General features: G+C 39.6%; 1 protein-coding gene across 4 annotated transcripts in view; it reads right to left on the reverse strand.

The window, feature by feature from the left end:
• RAPGEF6 (Rap guanine nucleotide exchange factor 6) overlaps positions 1 to 27,985 on the reverse strand; it is a 226,827-nt gene that overhangs the window by 110,895 nt on the left and 87,947 nt on the right. Inside the window, exon 1 of one of the 4 annotated variants that reach the window (XM_084637271.1) lies at positions 5,113 to 5,292. The exons of the other annotated variants lie outside the window; for them this stretch is intronic. Coding sequence (XP_084493397.1) covers positions 5,113 to 5,166 — 54 coding nt within the window. The 5' untranslated portion in view covers positions 5,167 to 5,292. Of the gene's footprint in view, positions 1 to 5,112; positions 5,293 to 27,985 lie in introns of those variants that run through there. 4 annotated transcript variants of the gene reach the window in all.

Consider the following 27,985-nt stretch of genomic DNA (forward strand, 5'->3'; position numbering starts at 1 on the left):
GTCTCATAAATCATTAAAGCTTAGTTAGCCAGGTAGCATACAGCAATTATCTGTGTTTGAGCATCTCTCATTTTGATAACAGTATCCCAGGCATGTGAAATTCTAAACTTACCTTTTGAAAAGTTTTACATTAGTTAAATAATTTATGATACTCTAATATGCACGGTTTGGCACAATATTATGGAGATAATCTCTCTTCACATATCCTTAGGCTGACAACTTACCTTCACTTCATGGCTCCCTTCACCATAACAACCCACAAGTGACAATCATCTACAGTAATGCACTTATATCCATCATAATGCACAAATCATAATGCAAATACAATAATTCCTCAAGTGATAGATTGAAATAAAATGTTGAAGACACAGTCAAGGTCTTGTCCCTTCGCATAATGAAGCCCTTAAAGACCCTAGTTACGTAAACAGAGTTGACATACAAACCCAACATCTGCATTTTCTTTTTGATTCATGAAGAAATCCATGCATGTAAGTGACATGGGAATCATATGTTGGGTCTGAGACTAGCATATAAATGCAAATGGTGATAAAACTTTGTATGCCAAAGTTTAAATTTAAATTTAAACAAAATTATACAAAAATACATGTTTCTTATCTATGAAAGATGAAGGAAACAAGGCAATCAAGATGTTTATGTTTTTGATTGTCAATCCACTCAGACTACAAATGCAAAATACTACCCTGGAAATTTGTTGGAGTTAGATATTTCTGCTGAGAAAATAAGACATGCTCTCGGTATATTTGCCATGATTTAGCCTCTGCCTTTGCTGATTACCACAGTATTGTAAGTAGGAGCATAGGGACCGTTACAGTTTTCTTCAGTAAATGGGCAGCTACTCTATACTGTACCATTTTAACTTGAATTGTTTTAAACCACTGAACAAAAAGGAATAAACAAAAAGCAAAGTTTTACAGGTTTGTGGGTCACATTATGTACATTTATTTTAGAAAAGGGAGTTAATTTCCAGTAAAGCAGGAGTCCTCATATGCTGACCCATGGGACACTTGAAGGTCATCCTCAGACTGCTCCAAGGGTCAACAGGTGTAAAGAACAAATGAGCAGGACACTGCACAATGAAGCATACTCAGCAGCCAGTAAAAGCATCTGCTGATTCCATGAAGAGGTGGTGCCTCCAGTAGCGGTCCCTGCATAAACCAAGTACATGGAAGGAACATAGCTGTCTCTACCAGGTGCCAATCCTTCCATTGAAGCGGATGAGAAGGTAAAAAAAATCCATGAAGGAAAAGACCACCAGGGGTCAAACTTATGAAATGCTGGAGGTAATGTCAAAATATATAGAAAGGGCACCAACAAGAGGGAAAGTGAAAGTCATAGCACTAGTGAGAAGCATCATGGAGTGGAAAAGATGGCCCCAGAGCCTTGAGTAGAGTGCTGTAGCAGGAAAGAACAGGATCTGAAATGATCAGAGAATGGGATATGCAAGAGACTGGAAAGGGCAAAACTGGGAGGAGTAAGAAATGAAATGAAGTAGGGAAAAAAGGAGAGCCAGTGGGTCAATTATATCTTCTTCATTAAAGACATTTACAAATTCAGAAATAATATTAAGATTACTTTTTCACATATATAGTAGCTGACACAAGGAGGACATGGAATCAAATATAGTAGCAGGCACAAGAAGGACATGGAATCAAGACTGGTAATTGCTTGCATTCCTCTTGTTATGTAGAAAATAATAACTGATCATTATAAAAAGCTTTTCTGCTGAGGGTCTCAAAGATTAACCCAGTGGACTCAGATAGGCCTGTGAGATAATACATTTGCTTTAATTAATTTTACGGACGGGTAAACTAAGGGCATGTCTACACAAGCACTTACTGTACAGCAAGCTCGGATGTAAATTTATAGCACTCCAGCAGGTGTAGATCCTACTGATGTGCACTAAAAGTTCCCTAGTGTGCTTTGACCTACTGCTGCTTCAAAACCACAATATGTCAGTGTGCTCGAGGGAACTTTTATTAAACTGTCCACTTGGACAGTTAATGTGTGGCATCTTGGAGTGCTGTATAGTTACACCCCAGCTTGTCAGGCAGTAAGTGCTCATTTAGACATACACTAAGACTTAGAAGTTAGGTGACTTGTCTTAGGTCCCATGGTGGCAGGACCAGGAACAGAACCCAGGAGTTCTGACTCCCAGTCCTGTGCTATAACAGTTAGACTCACTGTTCCACACAATAGAATTTGATTTTGCTAAGCCTACAGTAAAGTGCAAGGAATGTTATTAGATTTAATTTAAAATCTAATCCGACAGCTAACATCTGGAATTGTAAATGTAAGAGCCCTCCTTCACGATTTAAATATTTGTTACAAAACAGAACAAGAAATGCACATCTTTCAAAAGCATATTATCTGTAAGAAATACATTGCATGCAGTATATATGCGTAACATGTGTGTATGCATTTTAATATCTGTAAAATTGTCAGGGCATGCATATAATTTTTCCTGCTACAAAACACTTCAAATTATGAATTTTAGAATTCTCTAATAATGACTTCATGATGTGTCAATGTTCAAGAGTCTAATATCAAAAAGCACACCACACATTCTAGACACTGAGAAAGTTGACAGAATTCCAAAGACAAGCTTCAAAGAACTACTAAACCATTTTTTGAAGATCTCATTTTTTGTATTATAAGTATTTAATTTTAACATAATACAACAGAACAGAGACATAACCTCATAGCTTTCTTTCCTGCCACCCATTATCTATAGGAGTAGTTCCTTGTAAACATATGCAAAAACATCTGACTGTCCTCCTTCAAATCTTTCCTTAAAACTCTCCTCTGTCATGATGCCTACAAAAAACTCGATATTGTTTAGATGACACAGGGCCAGTTCCAGGATGGCTGTACAGGGAACAGCTCATTGTTGGGTTGTTTTGTTTTGTTTTTTCTTGCCTGGCAAGGGCACTGAAAATGTGTTCCACCCTGGGCAGGAAAACAACTAGGGGCACTCCTGCTTAGGCAACTGGTGTGCTGTGACCACTGTTTATCATGCTCTTCATAATCATTGTTTCTTAATGCTGCCCATATCTGTTTGGTGTCATCTTATACTTAGATTGTAAAGTCTTCAGCTCCGGGACCATCTTTTTGTTATGTGTCTGTACAGTGCTGTGGGGTCATGATCCCTAACTGCTAGGTGCTCAAGCAATACAAACAAACACCACCACCTTCCAGCACAGAGGCAGTGATCCTTTTTGGGCAGTCATAGAATAACCTGCAGGGCTTTAAGCAATACTTTCCTGGCTTCTATAGGAACTTATATAAAAGAAAGGAGTGGCTTGTAGAATCTTCATGCAATTTGCACAAATTCACAATACATCTTTTTTCTGGTGACTACTTAGACAATACATTAGCTTGCATGGACTATTTTACATTTGCCTATTCTATTCAATTTCTCACAATGTACTCTTCTCATGGTGATGGGCATCTTGTGTATTTACAATGAGATTTATTTTTTATTAGTCATACTTTTACACTGTTTCAGTCACACAGGCTAGTGACTGACCAGTACCCAGATTCACATAGAATCATAGAACATCAGGGTTGGAAGGGACCTCAGGAGGTCATCTAGTCCAACCCCCTGCTTAAAGCAGGACCAATCCCCGATTTTTGCCCCAGATCCCAAATGGCCCCCTCAAGGATTGAACTCACAACCCTGAGTTTAGCAGGCCAATGCTCAAACCACCGAGCTATGGCCTTTTTGGTAACATCAACAGTACTTATGCAGCAGTCCAACTGTCCTTTTAGGACCCCAACTTTTCCTCAAAAGATTGTTTAAGCGCAAGCATCATTATCCATGTTGTCTTGGTTAGGACAAAATCCTAAAAGAAAATCCTTCTTTAGCACTGTACGTGAAGACAAGACCTTAAGCATTATGGTTAGGGACCTAGATCCATACTTGGGAACATAAATAAAGGTGACCTGATTTTCTAAGGTACTTCACACCTGCAGCTCCCAGGTGCTAAAACAGAGTGAATTTCCATTTGCCTTTTAATTGACACAGAAAAATGATCAGACAAAAATGTAATGTATAAAAGAATTGTATATACTTGATTGTATGCCTCTCCTGTCCACTCCCACATTTTATATGCAACTTAGATTCCAAACTCTTCATGGCAGGTGTCATGGTTAAACCTTGGCTCCACTGAGGTCAATGGCAAAACTCCCTTTGACTTCAATAAGACCAGGATTTCACCCCATCTCCATACATTACAGCACCTAGCACAACCCAGCCCCCATCCTAACATGGACCTCTAAGTTCTACTGTAATAGAAATATGAAATAAGAAAAATAATATATACACATCTAGCCTCTGGCTGTTTGTAGTCAACTCAGATATAAGCACTGCCTTACTTCAGCGCTGGCAGCCAGCAAAGCTAATGAAACACAAGCAACTGGAGTAATTTTTTGAGAGAAAGAACCACACAAGTACTATATTAGTTAATGTCTTTAAAGGAGTCACCTCAAGACAGGTTAGGCTGCTTAGGTATTCTTGGTTTACATTATCTCCATTAAAAGAAAAACAGTTACACATAAAAACTGCATTTTGAAATGCACATAAAAATAATTAATATTATTTGAAGTTGTTAATTGTAAATACACAGCCCAGCTACTGAATTAACCATTTCTCCAATATTAAATCTCGGAAAGCAATAGCATAGCATAATATATCTTGAAAATTAAACCTTCAGTGGGTTAGAACATCAATATTTATCAAGTTAACAATATGCACAAGCAGTCATAACCAATCTTATAAGTGTAATATTTTAGTAATATTCGGAGTACACACTGTAGACCTAAAATTCAAGTTCTGTGGGTTAAAACACAAGTGTTTTTACACAACCTTTTAATCTGTATACTATTAATATATTGATTGTCAGATTTCAAGATTCCTCCGCCCTTTTGGACATTATGCATGGATTATTCTTTTGGGATAGTTGAGTCCCACATCTCATGCAGAATAGTACGAAGGATGTTTTGAAAAGTTCTTAGATCAGAAACATTTAAACAGTACTATGTTTGTCAGTATGATTCAGAGAGAATTTATTAGTGACAAAAAACCTTACTTACTTTGGAGGCCCATGGCTGCAGACAATTGGCATAACAACGAACAAGAAAAGCCATTTCTTGGGCTGAGAAGGAAAGTTTCCTCTCTCAGATAAAAGCCAGAGAGGAAAACTATTTAGTAAAATCCGTATTCGATTCTCCTTGTAAATTATAAACTAAAAGCAATGGATGTAGATGCACACAACTGCTCAGGTTTGATTTTCACACTGATGAATTTGATTACAGCTTCTACTGTATCTCAGTAGTTTTCAGTGTTGCAGTGAGTTAGCAGCAGCAATTCCTATAAAAATGTTCCAGTTTTAAAAAGCACATAAATGAAAATCAAAATGTTTCAGTACTCCTGGCTCTTCAAATACAAATATCCATAGGTTCCCCCAAGCAATAGGCATGCAACTGAAAGGTTGTGTAAAATGGAATTAATTCTGAACTGGATTAAAATTATACATTAATGTAACATTATACTAAAAGGTGAGACTTGAATTCTTCTAAGTCTTTCTTTTCCTACTAAAATGCAGGTAAGGCTGGTTTATCTTCCAGTTCCAAAACTTCACATTTTAATATTGTAGTTCAAATTAGCAAAGGTTCTTCTGCATCTTAGGCAACTCAGGAATCCCACACCCTTGATATTAAAGTTTCTTCTTTATATGCTTGCCCATCATAACTGCAAAATTCAATTCGTGTCCAGATTGCAGCTTCAGGATATATACTCTAACAGGTTTGCACTATGGAATGTCTCAGAACCTCTGCAAACCAAACCCTTTTTCTTTCTCTCTCTCTGTTTTATCGTGCAGAGTTTACAACTCTGCAGTATTGCTTAGTATTCTAATGCATCAGCCAGATACCATGGTTAATCCAAGCCTAGCTTTTCCAATTAAAACAATTATATAATGCACTATAAAATATACATCCACGGCTACGGCAAGACTGAACGCTGGAGTCCTAATTCCTACTATTTTTGCTTGCTTCTCAGCAGCTCCCTCAGGAGAAGCTTCCATCGATTGGATGCTCCGCAGCAAGATGAAATATCTAATAAGGAGGAAAGAGAGTGGGAGGGGAACTGAGCTAAAAGGATGACATCACCTGTATAGAAAGCCTTTAGAAACTGCATTAGATCAACTGGCTACTGTATCTGCAGATGCAGCTAGCAGAGCATCTTTATTGACCTAATATAAACACACATCTCTGTACAACCATTTAACAGAACGTTCTTGTTCTACATTATGTTTGTATCATTGTTATTATCTACCAGAGCACATACAATAACTATGAATTTTTTAAAAATCAGCTTCTCAAATGTGTCTCTATTTACACTTCATTTTCAACAGTATTCTGGGCAAGTCACATTTCTTATCTTTGTATTCAAGTTTAACACACTTCAGGGTAAAAAAATCTTTTCAAAGTAAAATAATTCCTGTTTTTCAAGTGTATGCCATATAATGACCTTGCTCTGGCTGTCATTTTTACATCCTTCTGTTCATTGTTTAAAGGGATTTTGTCCAAGAATTATATAAACTTCTTATTTGGAAGGAGATGTTCAAGTAAACCAAATGAGAAATCGTTTGAATGAAAAAAACAAACACGTTAAAAGTTGTTTTTTTAAAAATATCTGATTTTTTTAAAATCAAACTACTGCAATTCTCTGGTAGTACCTGAAAGAGCAACAATTCTAGTTTCTAATTAGAGGGCAAGAATAGCAAGATATTTTCTTTTTGCAGCTAACAACAAACACTTTTCAGCAGCTCCGTGGCTTGGATGGCAGCATAGCACACAGGAGACCTACTCCGGGTATGTCACCTGGGATTTCCTGCACCTTTGGGCAGGGAATGGTATGATGCACTCAGTTCCTAGAAGTCCATTGGCCATTACCATCCTCTAAGGAGGGGAAAAGCAACTATAGTAGCCCAAATCAAAGCCATTATTTAGTATTCAGGGTCTTTTTACTTCAAGTACAAAAGGGGGCACTATCTGTCCACTCAGTTCTCCATCTTTTTCCTCCATTCCCTTTTTCATAGTGTCCTCCCTCCACTTTCACAGGCCACAAGTTTCTGTCGTAAGCTCACCATCCACACCCAACACTATTTGCTGCCTCTAAACTGAATTGGAAATTAAAAGCCCTATCTTCTCCTCATCGACCAAATTGCAGTGCTGCTTCAGCTAGCTGCTAAGTGGTGGCAATAGCAATAAGTAGGCTACTAGCAGCAAAGCCCTTTTTTACTTCGATTCTGAATCAGGCTCTTTGAGGCTTGCCAGTGAGAAGCTTTGCTTCACCCATGTGCTCACCCAGGAGATTCTCACTTTCAAGAAATTGAGCTAAATCTGTTTCACAGGGAAGATACACACCTCATCTCAGACTAAAAACTGCTTATGGGTAGGGTTGACAACTTTCTAATTGCACAAAAACAAACACCCCTGCTCTGCCCCTTTTCTGAGGCTCCATCCCCCCTCCCTCTGTCACTAACTCTCCCCCACCCTCACTCATTTTCATCGGGCTGAGGAAGGGGATTGGGGTGCCGGGGGGGGAGCAGGGGGGGAAGGGGTGAGGACTCTGGCTGGTGGTGCAGGCTCTGGGGTGGGGCTGGGAATGAGGGATTTGGGGTACAGGATGGGGCTCCAGGCAGGGGCCAAGGGGTTTGGAGTGTGGGAGGGGGTGCGGGCTCTGGCTGGGAGCGTGAACTCTGGGGTGGGCCTGGGGATGAGGGGTTTTGGGTGAAGGAGGGGGCTCTGGGCTGGGGCAGAGGGTTGGGAGGGGGTGCGGGCTCTGGGAGGGAGTTTGGGTGCGGGAGAGACTCCGGGCTGGGGCAGGGGATTGGCATGCGGGAGGAAGTACGGGGTCCTGGCGGTACTTTCCGTGGCTCCCAGGAAGCAGCAGACAGGTCCCTGCAGCCCCTAAGTGCGTGAGTGGCCAGGGAGGCTCCTCGCGCTGCCCTCACGCCCGCAAGTGCCGCCCCCACAGCTCCCATTTGTGGTTCCTGGTCAATGGGATCTGCAGAGCCGGCACGAGGGGCAGAGGCAGCGCAAAGAGCCTCCCTGGGCACCCATAAGCCTAGGGGCCGCAAGGACCTAGAAGTGGCCACCAGGAGTCACGTGGAGCTAGGGCAGGCACGGAGACTGCCTTAGCCCTGGGCCCCCACTGCACTGCTGATCGGACTTTTAACTGCCCAGTCGGCAGAGCTGACCAAAGCCGCCATGGTCCCTTTTCAACCAGGCATTCCAGTCAAAAACTGGAGGCCTGGCCATCCTACTTATGGGTGCTATGATTCTACTTCCACCTTGCTTTCCAGAACAAGGCCGTATCAAAGATTAGAGTTGAATAGGACTCTTCTATATTTTCACCTCAACTATCAGATGAGCTCACTTCCCAGCCCCATATCTTTCCGAAACTATCTTGAAAGACAAAGGATTTGTATCACATTCTTAAAACTGCCAATTTTGTCAAACAATGACAAAAAATGGCTAAAAGTATTTTAAGATGCAATTAATATTTTTGATTTTGTAAAATCAAGAGGGAAACAACTGCAACTTATTTGACATCTAGCATGTATTTATTTATAAGGTTCTCACACAGAGCCAAAATCTTTTCCTGTTTTACACAATGATATTTATTTTAGATAAATATTCCACCCTTGAAGTATTAAGCAGCACCAGACAGAGAAAATTTAATTCACTATTCTTTCCACAGTATTGCAGCACAGCAGGCTACAGGACAGCATCAGTCTCATTGCTATAAAGTGCGTTACACCTTTTGAAATGATTCATGCAATACTGCTGAACAGCGTTTTGAATATAAACATCAGGTTCAAAGCCACACAAATAAGAACCTTTCAGTTTTGCTAATAATCAGGGAATGTCCAAACTCTTCTGAGTTGTATTACTTGTTTTACTACAATTACTATAATTACAATAAAAAAAAAACACACACACACACACACACAACTAAAGGAAGCCTCTCCCCTTGTTTGCATGTGTACTGATAGCACACAAATTCTCTGGTTCAGCTAAACAAGAGATATTCATCTCACAACTGCATTTTAAACTGCTGCATGGTGCATGAAATTCAATCCACTAAAGAGTTAGGAGTAAATGCCATATTTTACAACTACTGTAAACACAAGCTCAATAATGGGAACAAAATTTTATTTCCTTCCAGTTTTGTCTTTAAGTGAAGATGACATCATCCTTTTCCTATTCCTACCAATCAGACTGAATCTACTGCAGTTCCTTAGGGAATGAATCCGAGACCCTGCATGCAAACCTGCCAGCCTAACAGCTATGAACAGGGTGAAAAAATTGACCTAATTCTATACTGAATTTTTTTTTTTTAACCTTAGCTCCTTATGGTACTGTGCCACAAGTTCTTTTACAATGATTTGTTGAACATAAATGTCAGATCACAATACAACGGTGACTTGAGGAAAAATCTTTTGCAAAGATTGTTTAATAGTGATCTAAACCAAAATACAATTTTAAGAAATGTGCTAAAACCAGAAACAGTATTTCATTTTTCTCATTTTAAGATGAATCCCAATTTTTCATTGCATATGAAAGCTTTATTTTAAAAAAATAAATCTTGATCTGTGCTTCCTGAAAAATCTTCCTTGTTTCTCAATGATGCTTTCTTTTCATATTTGGAATATCACTCCATAGGATTATTTCTATGCATAGCAGTCTCCTTATCCACCCATAAATGTATCAGAATTTTCCCACTCTGCCTGTTAGACAATCAGAACACGGAGATTTATTTAACAAGACTAAATCATTGAAGAACAGGATTTTTAAACAAAAAAATGGCACTAAGACACTTATTTGGATCTTTTAAATTTATATTTGATTTAAATTAGATTAGAGATTTCTCCTCTTTGCTTAAAGAGATCCCACCAATTGAAATTATGCAAAATCATGTATATTTCACAGCTGACACCAGAAGATACCTCCCCCAATAGTTACCAGTTTTTCCCAGATCAATCCAAGAAATGCCAGTTGTCTGAATATTTCAGCTGTGCAGTGAAGGTAAGCAGTGATATTAAAATCTGCATGCACTTGCTGAAAAGGCAAGATAGTTGCTTGCATGCCCAGCAAAAGGAAGGGTGCTGGACTTTTAGGACCGAAGACCAGAACAAGTCACAAACTGAGCACCACTCTGAGCAAAAAGGCATGACTGAAGTACTCAGCTACAAACACATTCTCTCTCTGCCATTTTGTTTGAGTACAGTAACTACTATACCCTACTACCAAGCAGGATGGGAGGAGGGGTTTGAGGGATTAAAACCAGCTGGCTGGAAAGCAATCTGCCATTTCACAAAATGAAGCAAAGGGGTTTGAGCCTAAAATAGTTCATTTTTCTCTCTGGCTTTGCAGGTATTAATTTCCAAGTACACAGCCTAATACACAAATTTTCTAATGCTAAGAGCATCAGTATCAAGGGACTAGCATAAGATATTTGAGTATTTACATGAAAATGAAGGCAGTGATGATGGTAGAATGCTATATACAGTGGCAGATGCAGCACAAGCTGGAAGCATCCCCACACTGCCCTGATTTAGTACTGCTGGCATGTGTGTGATTCCTTTTCCCCCTCCCCCACATCTAACTTAATCGTCTTAAGTGAATCATTGTATTTTGTGGCAAGGTTAGCCTCTCATTAGAACTTCAGGAATTCCTGTTTTTAAAGCAACTCTCCACCCTATTCCTGACCCTTCTGAACAAGGGAAATAGGACTTAGCTTCCCTCAGTTCTTTAGGGCAACGTTGCATTCTGCTATTGGTTACTTATGTGCATCAGTTTCCACAGCAGCTAAATGCTTACTAACATGCTGTAGAAAAATCTTATTGAAAGGATCAGGAGGATTCATAAGCAGTGTGAAAATATGATCTATGCTAAGGGAGGGAGGGAGGCTGTCATCATCACTAAAGTGATGTAAGCTTCTAAAATTAGAATCAACGATACAGAACGAACAATAAAAAGGCACCATGGATTCAATTTCCCTGCAGCCTTGGTAGCTGTTCTACTCATCTTTTTTCAGCTGTTGCGTTAAACATGAAAAGGTCACCTCCCATTCAGAGCATTTGACATTTATATATTTTATAAAACTAATTTGAATTTTTATAAAGTGCTGTTCTCTTCTGAAGACTTGTATGTCTGTTATATACATATACTCTATCCACATATTCATGTAGCATCATGATCAGCATAACAAACAAGAACAATGCCATTTGGCATGGGGGAAGCACCTCTACCATGGATTTCAATTAAAAAAAAAATCTTTTCAACTACTTGAGCAGAGATGGGCCACAACTGAAACCTTCTGTCCCTACACCTCTCCCCTGCTGAAATTAGGAATCAGAGAGGGAGGGACTATGGAGGTTGCATGATCTGAGCCTACCACTCCGTACTGGGTTTCAGGTTGGATCCAAAACTAGAAGAGACTTGTTTTCTGGACCTGGTTTGAATACAGCCCAATATACTGAAAATCTTAGGAAGTGTCTAGTATTCCTCACTGAAATCTCACAAAAACAGCATTTAAGATTTTGCCATCACAGAATATTGCTCTAGACCAACACAGTATGCATCTGAACAATCTCCTCGGCTAGTTCTCATCTAATTGTGACATTAGTTAGCATTTCTAAATTTGAAATTGCAGTTTAAAACAAAAAACAAAACAAAAAACTACCATCACCAACAAAAGCACTGTTCATCTCTTAAAAGTCACATATATTTTAAATAGTTTAAACAAAAGCAAACAGTACATAACACAACATTATATAGTAGACAGCTCTCAGCCCTGGTCTACACTAGGACTTTAGGTCGAATTTAGCAACGTTAAATCGATGTAAACCTGCACCCGTCCACACGATGAAGCCCTTTTTTTCGACTTAAAGGGCTCTTAAAATCGATTTCCTTACTCCACCCCTGACAAGTGGATTAGCGCTTAAATCGGCCTTGCCAGGTCGAATTTGGGGTACTGTGGACACAATTCGATGGTATTGGCCTCCGGGAACTATCCCAGAGTGCTCTATTGTGACCGCTCTGGACAGCACTCTCAACTCAGATGCATGGCCAGGTAGACAGGAAAAGAACCGCGAACTTTTGAATCTCATTTCCGGAGACTGCGGGAACTGTGGGATAGCTCACCACAGTGCAACGCTCCGGAAGTCAATGCTTGCCTCGGTACTGTGGAAGCACTCCGCCAAGTTAATGCACTTAATGCACTTAGAGCATTTTCTGTGGGGACACACACACTCGAATATATAAAACCGATTTCTAAAAAACGATTTCTATAAATTCGACCTAATTTCGTAGTGTAGACATACCCTCAGGTTCTGATGAGCCAACTATCACAATTTGTCTCTTGAACAATTTGGGGTACCAACAATATTCTCTTCCAAGAAAAGAATTTACAACGGAATTACCCTGAAGACAGAAACTTCCCGGATAAGGTTAAAATAATTAAAAGGCCCCTCAAACATTTTCTATATCATTTTCCTTACTGATTACCACTGCTTTGGAAACCTGAAACTGAAATTTTTTGACAGGTTTCAGAGTAACAGCCGTGTTAGTCTGTCTTTGCAGAAAGAAAAGGAGTACTTGTGGCACCTTAGAGACTAACCAATTTATTTGAGCATCAAATAATCAAATGCTCAAATAAATTGGTTAGTCTCTAAGGTGCCACAAGTACTCCTTTTCTTTTTGAAATTTTTTGTGTATGGATTACTCCTCCTCGCCCCCACAATCAGCAAACGCTGCTTTATTATGGTCAGGTTGTTTAGAAATATCAGCCTGCTGCAACTTATTTTTTAAGGGACTATAAGACATTTATTCTGAAAATGCACTCACATCTCTACATATACAGAAATTATTGATCATTTGTACTGTGGTAGCCTCGGTCACATTCCGGGTCTAACAACCTTGCCAATGTTCCTTCATGTATTAGAGTTTCATATTTTTTCTCGTACTCCATAAAAGATGTTTCAACAAGTGCACTATTTGATATGCTACACAGAAATCATCGATTTGAGAGTAATAAAGAACTCCAAGTAGGAAAAAGCAACATGAGTTTCTGGAACATTACAAATAAGCTTCTAAAATATTGGTATAATGATTAGAAGTCAATGAAAGATTTTGATGAAGCTCAAACAGCATCCAATTATGTGAATATTCTCTAGTTTACAACTGTTATTTTTGCAAGAGGCCTGCTAGCCACATTTATTATCCCTGAGTGTAAAGGAATCATAATCCCGATGTGTCGAAAGAATAGTAAATATGGCAGGCGACCAGCTTGGCTTAACGGTGAAATCCTAGATCTTAAACACAAAAAAGAAGCTTACAAGAAGTGGAAGTTTGGACATATGACCAGGGAAGAGTATAAAAATATTGCTCGGGCATGTAGGAATGAAATCAGGAGGGCCAAATCGCACCTGGAGCTGCAGCTAGCAAGAGATGTTAAGAGTAACAAGAAGGGTTTCTTCAGGTACGCTGGCAACAAGAAGGAAGCCAAGGAAAGTGTGGGCCCCTTAATGAATGAGGGAGGCAACCTAGTGACAGAGGATGTGGAAAAAGCTAATGTACTCAATGCTTTTTTTGCCTCTGTCTTCACTAACAAGGTCAGCTCCCAGACTGCTGCGCTGGGCATCACAGCATGGGGAGTAGATGGCCAGCCCTCTGTGGAGAAAGAGGTGTTAGGGACTATTTAGAAAAGCTGGACGTGCACAAGTCCATGGGGCCGGACGAGTTGCATCCGAGAGTGCTAAAGGAATTGGCGGATGTGATTGCAGAGCCATTGGCCATTATCTTTGAAAACTCGTGGCGAACGGGGGAAGTCCCAGATGACTGGAAAAAGGCTAATGTAGTGCCAATCTTTAAAAAAGGGAAGAAGGAGGATCCTGGGAACTACAGGCCAGTCAGCCTCACCTCAGTCCCCAGAAAAATCATGGAGCAGGTCCTCAAAGAATCAATCCTGAAGCACTTACATGAGAGGAAAGTGATCAGGAACAGTCAGCATGGATTCACCAAGGGAAGGTCATGCCTGACTAATCTAATTGCCTTCTATGATGAGATTACTGGTTCTGTGGATGAAGGGAAAGCAGTGGATGTATTGTTTCTTGACTTTAGCAAAGCTTTTGACACGGTCTCCCACAGTATTCTTGTCAGCAAGTTAAAGAAGTATGGGCTGGATGAATGCACTATAAGGTGGGTAGAAAGCTGGCTAGTTTGTCGGGCTCAACGGGTAGTGATCAATGGCTCCATGACTAATTGGCAGCCGGTGTCAAGTGGAGTGCCCCAGGGGTCGGTCCTGGGGCCGGTTTTGTTCAATATCTTCATAAATGATCTGGAGGATGGTGTGGATTGCACTCTCAGCAAATTTGCAGATGATACTAAACTGGGAGGAGTGGTAGATACGCTGGAGGGCAGGGATAGGATACAGAGGGACCTAGACAAATTGGAGGATTGGGCCAAAAGAAATCTGATGAGGTTCAATAAGGATAAGTGCAGGGTCCTGCACTTAGGACAGAAGAACCCAATGCAGCACTACAGACTAGGGACCGAATGGCTAGGCAACAGTTCTGAGGAAAAGGACCTAGGGGTGGAACACATGACTTATGAGGAGAGGCTGAGGGAACTGGGATTGTTTAGTCTGCGGAAGAGAAGAATGAGGGGGGATTTGATAGCTGCTTTCAACTACCCGAAAGGTGGTTCCAGAGAGGATGGTTCTAGACTATTCTCAGTGGTAGAAGAGGACAGGACAAGGAGTAATGGTCTCAAGTTGCAGTGGAGGAGGTTTAGGTTGAATATTAGGAAAAACTTTTTCACTAGGAGGGTGGTGAAACACTGGAATGCGTTACCTAGGGAGGTGGTAGAATCTCCTTCCTTAGAAGTTTTTAAGGTCAGGCTTGACAAAGCCCTGGCTGGGATGATTTAATTGGGGATTGGTCCCGCTTTAAGCAGGGGGTTGGACTAGATGACCTCCTGAGGTCCCTTCCAACCCTGATATTCTATGATTCTATGATTCTAGTCTGTGGTTATTTACCCATTTGACTTTGTAGACTTCTAAAAGTTACAATGTATATTTATATTAAAGATGAATTTCACTATCTGTTTTCCAGGATGTGGTTTCAGCTGCTACAGACACTAGAAGTCCTTGTGGCACCTTAGAGACTAACAAATGTATTTGAGCATAAGCTTTTGTGGGTTAAAACCCACTTCATCGGATGCATGCTGTAGAAAATACAGTAGGAAGATATAGATATAGATACACACACACAGAGAACATGAAAAAATGGGTGTTGCAAGACCCACTATAATGAGAGTGATCAGTTAAGGTGAGTGGCTATCAGCAGGAGAAAAAAAAAATTTTCTAGTGATAATCAGAATGGCCCATTTCCAACAGTTGACAAGAAGGTATGAGTAACAGTAAGGAGAAAAAATAAGCATGGGGAAATAATTTTACTTTGTGTAATGACCCGTCCATTCCCAGTCTTTAATTCACGCCTAATTTAATAGTGTCCAGTTTTCAAATTAATTCCAATTCATCAGTTTCTCATTGGAGTCTGTTTTTGAAGTTTTTTTGTTGTAGTATTGTGACTTTAGGTCTGTAATCAAGTGACCAGGGAGATTGAAGTGTTCTCCGACTGGTTTTTGAATGTTATAATTCTTGACGTCTGATTTGTGTCCATTTATTCTTTTACATAGAGACTGCCTGGTTTGGCTAATGTACAGGGCATCAGGGCATTGCTGGCACATGATGGTATATATTACATTGGCAGATGTGCAGGTGAGCGAGCCTCTGATAAAACCTAATCACATCAGCCACACTATGATGGTGTCCCCTGAATAGATACGTAACAAACCCCGTTGCCAACTCTGTCCACATATCTATTCAGGGGACACCATCATAGGGCCTAATCACATCAGCCACACTATCAGAGGCTCGTTCACCAGCATATCTACCAATGTGATATATGCCATCATGTGCCACCAATGCACAATAGCAACGCATTAGCATACTCTAGGCACTTGCCGGTGTCCTACACCTGAGGCGATGACATGACTGGAAGTTTGCCACATCCCAGAAAACAACTGACAAGAAGATAAATTTTTATTTTCAGGATATGGCTTCAACCAGTGCAGACACTGTGGCTCAGGTGGGCAAGCTTTAGAAGAATACAGGATTTGTTTGGAGTGGCAAAAGAAAAAGTAGGTGAGGATCTGATAAAAGGAACAACATGGATTAAGTCCCAAATCCAGACCTAGCACCCCCCAATCCAAAGGGGTACACGAGCTCATCCCTGATGATGCAAAATTTCTCTAAAGCACCCACCAGCTGAAAGCTGCATGGGCTGAGGGGATCAGATCCAGGTAGTAGTACTTAGGAATAATATGAATCAAATGCCAGTGTTGCAGAGCTCACCCACAGAGACTTCTCTGTCTTCTCAAGAAGCAAAATTCTTCCAGTGGAATTAGAAGCAGCATTCCAGGCAGGAGAGACAGGCTACAGAATAGATCTTCTGGATTCAAGAATGAACCCAGAAAGATACAACCTATTTGAAGTCTCTGTACCTTCAAAAAAATGAACTAAGAAGGGGATTTCCAAAATAGTTAAGAATGAAAAAGGAAAAAAACTCTCAAGACTCCTAGCATATGCCAGAGGGTTGCTTTGGGGCTCTTTGGATTCAGATAAAAAGTTTGGCGAATCTCCTGCATAAAATTAAATGAACAAACTAACGGGGGGGGGGAGGGGGAGAAACTGTGATAGGACTTCTAGAAAGTCAAGTCTGCATGGAGAGCATCATACACCAAGGCTGCTACCTCCTCCATAAGATAGTCCAAAATAATGGCCACCAAAGCATCCACTTTTCTCAAAAGGAAGTTACTGGGAATTCAGTCTAACAGTTCCAGAAGGTTGTATGGCTCCATGGAGAAACTGGGATCTAACTGGCACCTGAATGGGAAGTCTCCTACTGGAAACTTAGAGTGCACTGAACTGAAATCTGGATGGGGGATCGTTGAGATATAGGATTGCCTCTCCCCACCAACACTGTTTGTGATGTACTATAATTGTGATCAGTGGAGATGCTTGAACTAGTGTCCCAGTCTGTTTTACATAAGAGCAAGCTGCTGGCAAGGCATTTTCTATGAGGAATATGACTCTGAAAGGGTCTCTTCAGTGGTTCAGAGGATAAATTTGTTAACCTTCCAGGCTTGCTGCACTTTTTTCCTCTGGTATTTGGAGAGGGAGTGAATAAAGAGTTATGGCTGGTATGGGAGGGGAGAAGTAGATTGTTCAGAGGTTCCTATTATTATTGTAGGTAAACAAATATTCTTTTATTGCATGGACAGTTTATTAGGAATGCTATGAATTTTTATTTATTGTGTATTTTTATTTAGCAAAAGGTAAATTTGGAAAGGTAGTTCACATATTGGCATGAATAAGTAAATCAGAGCATATAAACTAAACAAGATTATAGGATGGACTAGTACTTCCCTCCCACAAGGGACACAAACTGCTGCAAGTTTGGTCAAGGGTTGGAGAATTCCCTAGTCCACTTACCACTGGGAAATACGAAGGTTTTCCTGGAAAGTTTGGGGTCCTAAGTCATCAATTTCCACAGAATTTAAGATTTCACTTTAAAATAAATTTTGAATGCTTTATGATTGTTAAACTATATGGCAGTCTTTCTAATACATGTGAAATAAATGTAAACTAACAGAGCATTGTTTTCTGGAGTTAGCATGCAGACAGTACCAGTGCATCTGCTGTTGTGCATTACTATGGCTAATATTAACTTAGTGAAATGAACAAGACTGTTCCATATTCAGAACCCTGTCCCCCAGAATTATGTTAATTGCAGGCTGACACTTGAAGAAGCATAAAGTAGCAGCAAAGGTAAATGCTGAAGTTATTTAGAAACAAGGCCAGAAAAAACAGAACAATGGAGACCTGTGCTTACCCTCAGAGGAGGGAAAAGAGAAACCTCCTCCTCCCTTACAGCAATCAGAGGGGTAGAACTTCAAATATGTTGATGCCTATAAGAATAAGGAACTAGCCTGTGACAATAGATATAAATCAAAAGAGACATGAAATATAAAGACCTGACATAAAGTCAGTATCATCACCCTAGCAGAAACCCCCAAACCACTCCTTTCCCCACAGCAACTCAACATTTTTAAAGGCCTAATGCTGGAGATTCAGTCGATAACAAGCTTCACCTCTGAGTCTGTGATAAAAATGTCCTACCCAACATTTAGGAAACTGTGCAATCTTTCAGAGGCAATATAATAAACAGCTGCTGACATACATGATCGTTAAAATATATCCTGGCATATTTTTGAAAGAATGGGAGGACTGTTAATTCTAGGAACCTGGCCAAATTCCAATTTGAGTAAATACAGGTGCCCGCCTAAAATAAATTCCCCGCAGTCTCAATGGGATATAGTTTTCTTCACTTGTTATGTAATATTCTTGTATGCCATTAAATAGGTGCAAGTTTCACCCCAGAGCTGGTTGGATTTCTGCAGCAGACACATTTGCTTTTGTATACAATCTGTCTATATATATATATAATATGAGAGAGAGAGAGATTTTATATATAATCTGTAAAGTCTAAAGCACTAAGGGATCCTTCGGAATGTAAGATTCTAATAATATAAATATTGTGTTATGAATGTATTAGGGTTACACTAATTATGTGTCACTTTTTAAAACAATTTTCATTTTTGGGAAGATCAATTTTAAAGACAATATATACAGGGATTACCAGAAGGACATTTAATAACAGTATATAGTTTTCAAAATATCAAAATGTGCTATTTTGAAAGCTACATATTCTGTCTTGTTACTTGACAGTAAACCTTTAAGGATACAAAATAGGATTTTCAGATATACTTTTTCTACTCTATGTAGTAATAGTTCATAACCGCCAATCTTTTGCAGACTGCACATTAATTGATTTGGCTGGTCATCTGGAAAGCACCTGTGGTTTATACAAATTATCAAAAAAAATTTAATGCATTGCACCATTGAGCATTCAAGTTCCTGCTAATGATAACTATAACCAGTGACATACTATGCCATAGACAAGCGTTTGATGGTGGTGCAGCTGATAAAACTAACAGAATCAGCACTGAAAAATTAATAAATACAGACAATAAAATAAGTGAAAACTTGATTAATACAAACATTTGGTGGACCTTCCCACCCTTAAAAATGAAAGAAAAGGTACAATAAAGAAGCCATCATGGCAAAATCATCAGTGAGTACTAGATAGTTTATCTTCTTCCTCGTGCAGTAATCTTGGATGCCATTTTAAATCTGTTATATTCTGCCTCTCTTAGTCAATGAATTGGCATTTAGTCAGACAAGCAGTTTCCTCTAACAGTTGACACCATCAGTTAACAGCACTCTGTAAGTGATACAACTATCTAAGTCCTCTCCCCATTCTCCAAGACAAGGATGTCAGCCCTGCAATAATTCTGGTTTCTAGCTCACAGATTCAGCAGTTAGCAGTCTAGTCTCTCAGACAAATTTTGCTGCAGTTTTGTGAAATGTACTGTGGCCAGGCCTACAAACCAGACACACATTCCTCTTTCCTCTAAACGTTAACACGGCATGCAAACTGCAGACTTAATTTAGATCTAGTGCATAAACAAAAGATAAACTAGTCTGTTCCTTCTAGACTGTTCAGGAAATGAATATACCACAGACGCAGCTTCTTTCTGCTCGCACAAATAAAAATTTAAAATGACATGAAAAGGCCAGAAATGCAAACACCTAACAATTGACATGAGTTTTTGCTTGGGTTCTTCCCCAATATATGTTCTCAACAAATCTACAAACACTGAAGACCTGTCTACTAATACATGTAATCCAGCTCATGGAAAAGAACATGAGCCGTTACAGCCGACAAAATGTTAACATCTAAGTTAGAAGACATAAGTGGCTATTGTAGAATTATAGGACTGGAAAGGATCTCGAGAGGTCATCTGGTCCAGTCCTCTGCACTCGTGGAAGGTCTAAGTATTATCTAGACCATCCCTGACAGGTGTTTGTCTAACCTGCTCTTAAAAATCTCCAATGACAGAGATTCCACAACCTCCCTAGGCAATTATTCCTGTGCTTAATCACCCTGACAGTCAGGAAGTTCTTCCTAATGTCCAACCAATTGCAGTAAGGGAGGTTTAGAAGTCCATTGCTTCTTGTCCTATCCTCAGAGGTTAACGAGAACAATTTACCTCCCTCTTCCTGGTAACAACCTTTTATGTACTTGAAAACCGTTATCATGCCCCCTCTCAATCTTCTTTTCTCCAGACTAAATAAAGCCACTTTTTTCAGTCTGACCTCATAGGTCATGTTTTCTAGATCATTTTTGTTGCTCTTCTCTGGACTCTCTACAATTTGTCCACATCTTTCCTGAACTATGGCACCCAGAACTGGACCCAATAATCCAGCTGAAGCATAATCACCGCAGAGTAAAGCGGAAGAATTACTTCTTGTGTCTTGCTTACAACACTCCTGCTGATACATCCCAGAATGATGTTTGCTTTTTTTTTTTTTTTTTGCAATAGTGTTACACTGTTGACTAATATTTAGTCTGTGATCAACTATGACCCCCAGATACCTTTCCGCAGTATTCCTTCCTAGGCAGGTCATTTCCCATTTTGTATGTGTGCAACTGATTGTTCTTTCCTAAGTGGAGTACTTTGCATTTGTCCTTATTGAATTTCATCCTATTTACTTCATGCCATTTCTTCAGTTTGTTCAGATCATTTTGAATTTTAATCCTATCCTCCAAAGCACTTGTAACCCCTCCCAGCGTGGTATCGTCCACAAACTTTGTATGTGTGCTCTCTATGCCGTTATCTAAATCAATGATGAAGATATTGAACAGAACCAGACCCAGAACTGATCCCTGAGGGACTGCAATTGATATGCTCTTCCAGCTTGACTGTGAACCACTAATAATTACACTCTGGGAACGGCTTCAGAGTGACAGCCATGTTAGTCTGTATTCGCAAAAAGAAAAGGAGTACTTGTGGCACCTTAGAGACTAACCAATTTGTTTGAGCATAAGCTTTCATGAGCTACAGCTCACTTCATCGGATGCATACTGTGGAAAACACAGAAGATGTTTTTATACACACAGACCATGAAAAAATGGGTGTTTATCACTACAAAAGGTTTTCTCTCCCCCCACCCCACTCTCTGGGAACGGTTTTCCAACCAGTTATGCACTCACCTTGTAGTAGCTCAATCTAGGTTGTATTTCCCTAGTTTGTTTATCAAAAGTTTTACTAAAGTCAAGATATACCACATCTACCGCTTCCACCACATCCACAAGGTTACCCTTGTTACCCTGTCAAAGAAAGCTATTAGGTTGCTATGACACAATTTGGTCTTGACAAATCTATGCAATTACTTATCACCTTATTATCTTCTAGTTGTTTGCAAATTGATTGCTTAATTATTTGCTCCATTATCTTTCCAGGTACTGAAGTTAAGCTGATTGGTCTGTAATTTCCCAGGTTGTCCTTATTTCCCTTTTTATAGATTGGCACTATATTTGCCATTTTCCAGTCCTCTGGAATCTCTCCCATCTTCCATGACTTTTTGACGATAATCACTAATGGCTCAGATATCTCCTCAGTCAACACCCTGAGCATTCTAGGATGTATTTAATCAGGCACTGGGGTGATTTAAAGACAGCTAACTTGTCTAAGTGATTTTTAACATGTTCTTTCCCTATTTTAGCCTTGATCCTTCCTCTTTTTCACTGGCATTCACTATGTTAGATGGGCCCTTCAAAGTTCCTATGACCAAAAAAACAAATAAGTATCAAAAACAGAGAAGCTAAATTACCTCTTTGCATCAGTCTTCACTTCAAAAGATGCTGATAAGATACTTAGGGTAAAATCTTGTCCCCTACTGAAGTAAATGGCAAAACTCTCATTGAATTCCTTGGGGTCAGGATTTCACCCCTACTCTTCAAGTAATAAAGATGAGACACTATCAAAGTTTGAAGTGCCAAAAGACAAGGCGCTGGAACAAACTGAAGTACAGAAGAGCAATACACTATAAGGACTGGATGTTATTTGCCTGAGAGTTCTGAAGGAATTTAATAATGGATAAGGCTGAACTGTTAACAAAAATATGCAATCTCATTAGAAAAGATTGCTATTCCATATAACTAGAGGGTGGTTATCTTTTTAAAAACAACCCCCCCCCCCCAAAACAGTGGTTGGGGTGATCCTGGAAACTACAGATCAGTAAGCCTTGTTTCAGTACCAGGTAAAATTGGCTATAATTAAAATCATAGTTAAAACAGATTACAAAACACGTAGATTAAGCATTTTACATGGGTAGAGAGAATGTATTGGATTAGTTCTGATCCGGTATGCTAGTTCTTATTCCTCCCACCACCCAAACAAGTGATATGTTCTCTCCCAATTACAAGATATTCTAGATTAACAACAAGATCCTCTGAACAGGATTACATTACTTAATGTACGATATATTTAAAAGAACAAGAAATTTGCCACTCAAGTACTCTTCATTAGCAGACTGCTGTAAAAATGGATACCTCTATATGCCGCCAAAATTATTATTTAAAAGAGATGTGAATATTAAAGTACACGAAATACATGTGGAATACATCCTAGAATACTTAAGGAGCTGGCTGAAGAGATCTTTGACCCATTAGCAATTATCTTTGAGAACTCATGGAGGACTGGAAAGATACCTGATGACTGGAAAAGCCAAAAAGAGTACCTATCTATAAAAAGGGGAATAAGTACCACCCAGGGAATTCGAGACCAGCCAGCTTAACTTTGGTACCCAGAAAGATAATGGAGCAAATAATCAAACAATCAATTTGCAGGCACCTAGAAGTAAATAAAGGCAAAGTAACAGTCAACATGGATTTGTCAAGAACAAATTATGTCAAACCAACCAAATGTCCTTCTTTGACAGGTTAACAAGCCTGGGGGATGGGGGTGGGAGGGAGGAACAGTAGATGTCATTTACAGTATCTCGACTTTCGTAATGCTTGTCTCACGTAACCCTCTCAAATCTATAATTCTAAGATTCTGTGCCCTGTTTCCCCTCACTTTGGGGCAATTTATACCCCCGGGGCATACAGAAGGAGCACTGCCTATGCTGCCCAAGCACAGGAATTGCCACTTTCCCAGATTCCGTTCTGCCTCGGTGCAGGGGACTAGACTAGATGACCTACTGAGATCCCTTCCAGTCCTGCATTTCTAGGATTAAGAAAACATAGCACAATCTTGGCATTTCTTTGGGATCTCTCTTACACCTTCTCATCCACTTAGTATAAAAGAGTTAAACTGCTGTGTTTCAGAGAAAGGGCAATGTTAGTTTAAAATATACAGTACTGTGCTATTAATAAGGAAGAGGTTGAGATGTAAGTGATCACCACTTCTTGGTAGATACTTGTGTATTTTATAATTTATTATATTATTTGCAGTACGTATTATTTCCATTAAATTTTTATATTTAAAACGTGAGACAAGATGAGTGAGGCAATATCTTTTATAGGACCAACTTCAGTTGGCGAGAGACAATTTTTCGAGCTTACACAGAGCTCTTCTTCAGCTCAGGGAAATGTACTGAGTGTCACAGCTAAATAAAATTTACCTCCCAGGCTAATCTTTTGAAAGTGTGGTACAGGTTTCCTTTGAAATTCTCATAGAAAACCTTCACAACGCCTTTAAAAGTCAAGCCTAGGAAATTAATTCATAACTTTGCTAGACACTAACAAACATGGACTGAATAGAGAGACTGGATTTATGGCTTATTACAACAGTCTACAGCCCACTAAACCCACCCCACAGCTTCCCCCTACCCCAAATGACTGGAGAGGTGTTAACAGGCCACTTAACACACATTTCAAGGAACCATTCAAGGTGAACTACTTCTGCTAAACAATCTGTTCTACCTTGTATTTCACTGTGATGCTCTGAGTACGGACAAGTCTACAGTACAAAATTAAGTCAACATAAGTTACATCGATGTACAGCACCTGCAGTAATTAAATTGATTTGTGCATGTCCGCACTAGCTCCTTTTGTCAGCGGTGCATGTCCTCACTAGGAGCGCTTGTACCGATTTAATTGTCAGTAGGGGCATTTGTGGGGCACTGACAGCCCAAGCCCTGGTGTGGTTGGGATCTGGCTGTCTGGCACCAGGGACTGACAGCTAGAACAGTCTGATGTAAGCAATGCAGTGTCTAAACTACACTGTTAGTGACCTAACTACATCAACCCAAGTACTATGCCTCTCATGGAGGTGGAGTTATTAATTTGGTGTAGTGGGAGACTTTCATCAGTGGGAGCAACATTGCAGTGTAGACGCTTACAGAATTAGGTCAACATAACCTGCCTTAGGTTGACGTAACTCTGTAGTGTAGACCAAGCCTGCATTTCCTAGACCTGCTGAAGAGCTCTGTGTAAACTCAAAAGCTGGTCTCTCTCACCAGCATTAATTCACCCACTTTGTCTCTCTAATATCCTGGGACCAACTTGGCTAAAATGTTACATTTAAAAAACATCCTAGCTGCTTCCACATAATGACAGAATTTTTTTAAACCACCATATGCCATTAGATTATAAATTATGTATTATTAAAGTTAAATTTTACAAAAGCTGTACTTTTGACAGTGATCCCCTGAAACGTGTAAATTGTTGTGACCTGGTTCTAGTTTTTCCACGTCTGTCAGAAATGCTTACTAAATAAATGACTACCCTTATGAGACTGATTATAAAAAACAAACCGTAATTTATTTAGTGCATATTCCATCTATGCCCATTGGGATGATTATTTTTTTAAATTAAAAAGGCTGGTAACATTGTCTATCAGACTGAGTATTGGACTGGGAACTACTACTGCTCCTGATCTGCTAGGTCTCCTTGGTCTCTGTCTCAGTCTGCCCACCTGCCAAACGGGGATAAATGTATCTACCTAGCAGAAGTAATGTGAAAATAAACTCATGTCTGGTTATAAATAGAGTACAAATCTATGTAAACGGTAAAATGTCTTCTGCGTGAGTGACGGAAAGGGAGGGATAAACCTTCCCATTATAAAATCAGTTTTTCATCCTGTTAGGGGGAAAAAATCCACTGATATTTCCAGAGAGTAGAAATACTGCTGTTGACACACAACTCTGAGAACCTGCAAGGATATACTAAGAAAAGAATCTGTAAACTATACAAATGAACATGCAAACTTCCACTTTCACAAAACTAAATTAACTAAGCCAACGTTGGTCCATTTTTTTCCTTTAACCATTTTTAAATTACCTACATTAAGAGGAAAAATATGAATGCACAGAGAAGGCAATATAAGCAAAATGCAAGAGGAACTCTGCACTGTTATTGCAATTTGCATTTTAATTATTGTAAATTCATGTAGTTTACTAAAATAACCCTCTTAGCTTCAAGTGCTTTTCCCCATAATACCAAGTAACAGTCATTGGGAAATTAAGAGTTTAAAATACTTTAATAAAGTTAAATTAAAACTATTTGGGAGACAAATGACTAATATGGGACTAGATCTGCAGCTGCTGTGTGTATAAAACTTCCTCTGACATAAATAGGAGTTCCAGACATGCACCAGCTGCAAACTCAAGTGTCTGAACAGTGGCACTTAACAAGTTATGTTTTATAAAAACAAAGATTAACCTTATTCTTAATCATGAGTCACACTACATTTAATTGCAGAAATTTGCATATTTAAGAGGTTAAGGGGGCAACATGGAGAGTCCCCATCCATAGGAATAACAAAAGGGAGTTTTAGACTGGGGTAAACCTACTGAAACTCTGAACTATGAACAAATAAAAGTTTAGTTCTAGGTTAGGTCTTCACAGCAAAAAACAAAACAACAACAAAAAACGGTGTTTTATTAACTTGGGGTAGCTAACTCAGATTAAATTAGCAGTGTGCAGACAATGCAAACGGCATTTAACTAGGGTTAGCAGCTTGAGTTATAGGCTATACAATACCTGGGGCTGAATTCAAGCTGCCAACTTGAGTTATAAGTTGAACTGTTGTGTCTTCACTGCAATTTTAGCCCAAGTTAAGAACACACTTTTGTGTCTGTGTGTGTCCATGCGCAATGGAGAAATACCCTTAGAGATTAAAAAGTTACATGTGCCAGACAGCATTCAGGCTACGTCTACACAAGGATAAAAAACCTGCGGTACTACTGCAGCTGGCCTGCGTCCACTGACTTGGGCTTGAGGGGTTGAAAAATTGTTGTATAGTTTCAGGCTCGGGCTGGAGCCCGAGCTCTGGGACCTTCCACCCTCGCAGGGTCCCACAGCTTGGTTCCAGACCAAGAGTCTATACAACAACAATTTTTCAGCCCGGCAGCCCAAGCCCCGTGAGTTTCAGTCAGCTGACCAAGGCCAGCTGCAGGTTTTTTTTAATCCCTGTGTAGACATACCCTCAGAGTCAGACATACCCTCAAACTCACATAAATAATGCTACGTTGTATACTTATGACCTACAGAGCATCCCAGTGTCAGGGGGCAAAGAATTCAATGGTATCAGGTAATGAGTTTCAGCTGGCCTGACCAATTCGGTGTACCCCAACTCACTATGGTTATAATCTGTATTTAAAAAGTTGTCATGTAAGATATCATTGGAAAACTACTAACTCACAGATCATTAATATTCCTGCATAATGGATACACAGAGTGTACATAAAAAGTTATGAATATATGCTGAAATTATGAGAGGCATGTCAGGGGAGTTGGTAAACAGGTCTGCCTTAGCTAAAGGAATATGTATTTGATTCTCTGACCAGCCCAGTCTTCAGGCAAAGACAACAATGGTCCATTTTTACAGATTAGGTAAACAAAAATATTAAGCTAACAACAAGTGTGGGAAGAAAGAACGTAAAGCTTCCTTTACTACCAGACTCCATGTCACCTTCTTCACAGCTTGAATAAACTTTACTTTGAGGGGTAAATCAGAAGAATCCATTTCAAAGGCTTACTGCTCTATAAAGGCAGGGGGGCTGAATCTCAAGTGATAAACAATTGAATCAACTGATTGTATACAATATTACTTTATTATACAAATGTATAAAGTGAGGCTTTTTTCTGGAAACTAATGGCACAGTGGTGATCCATATGATTGTGAAATGTATGTATTAACACTATATGAGAAATATGAATACTTAATGATATTATGCTTTACAGTCTGTGGCCAAACAGGGAGAAACAGGTTCCCTCTCCGACAGGAGAGATGGCAGCCATTTACCTGTTTCCTATGTAAATTAAGCAAGGTGTGACCAAAAACAATGGAAGTCTCATTTACATAGAAATCAACAAGGGGATGAGAAGACACAGGAAGAAAAAACAGCAGGAGGTCATCCTACCTCTTGAAACAAAGCTACTGAACTTTGGAAGATATAAGCAAAGACAGAAGTCATCTTTGGCATCCATCACAAGACAGACACAATGGAACAGAGCTCTTGCAACCTGAGAAAGATGGGTCCTTCAACCACATGCAGGAGGTTTTAAGTCTCTGGAAACTGAACATAGGTGAAAAGCATGCTTTGGCAAAGATATTTTACCCTCTGTGGAAGGTCCTGACTGAGGAAAAGCTAGCCATGGCTGGGAAGAACGCAGACTGGTCAGAGAAACCATCTTGAACAAAGCTTGTACAATGCTAGATTAAGTTTTAGATTTTTAGATGTGTGTTTTCACATTTATTTGCTTGTAACCCTATCTTTATTCCTTTTACTTGGCATCACTTATCTATGTTCTATTGTTAATGAATTTGTTTTATTTTTACTCTAGACCAACTCAGTGCTGTGTTTAAAGGGAAGGGTGTATTTACCCCAATTAATAAGCTGTGATGTGCTTTT

This window comes from Lepidochelys olivacea (genome assembly GCF_965140295.1).
Source record: "Lepidochelys olivacea isolate rLepOli2 genome assembly, chromosome: 8".
NCBI lineage: Eukaryota > Metazoa > Chordata > Testudines > Cheloniidae > Lepidochelys > Lepidochelys olivacea.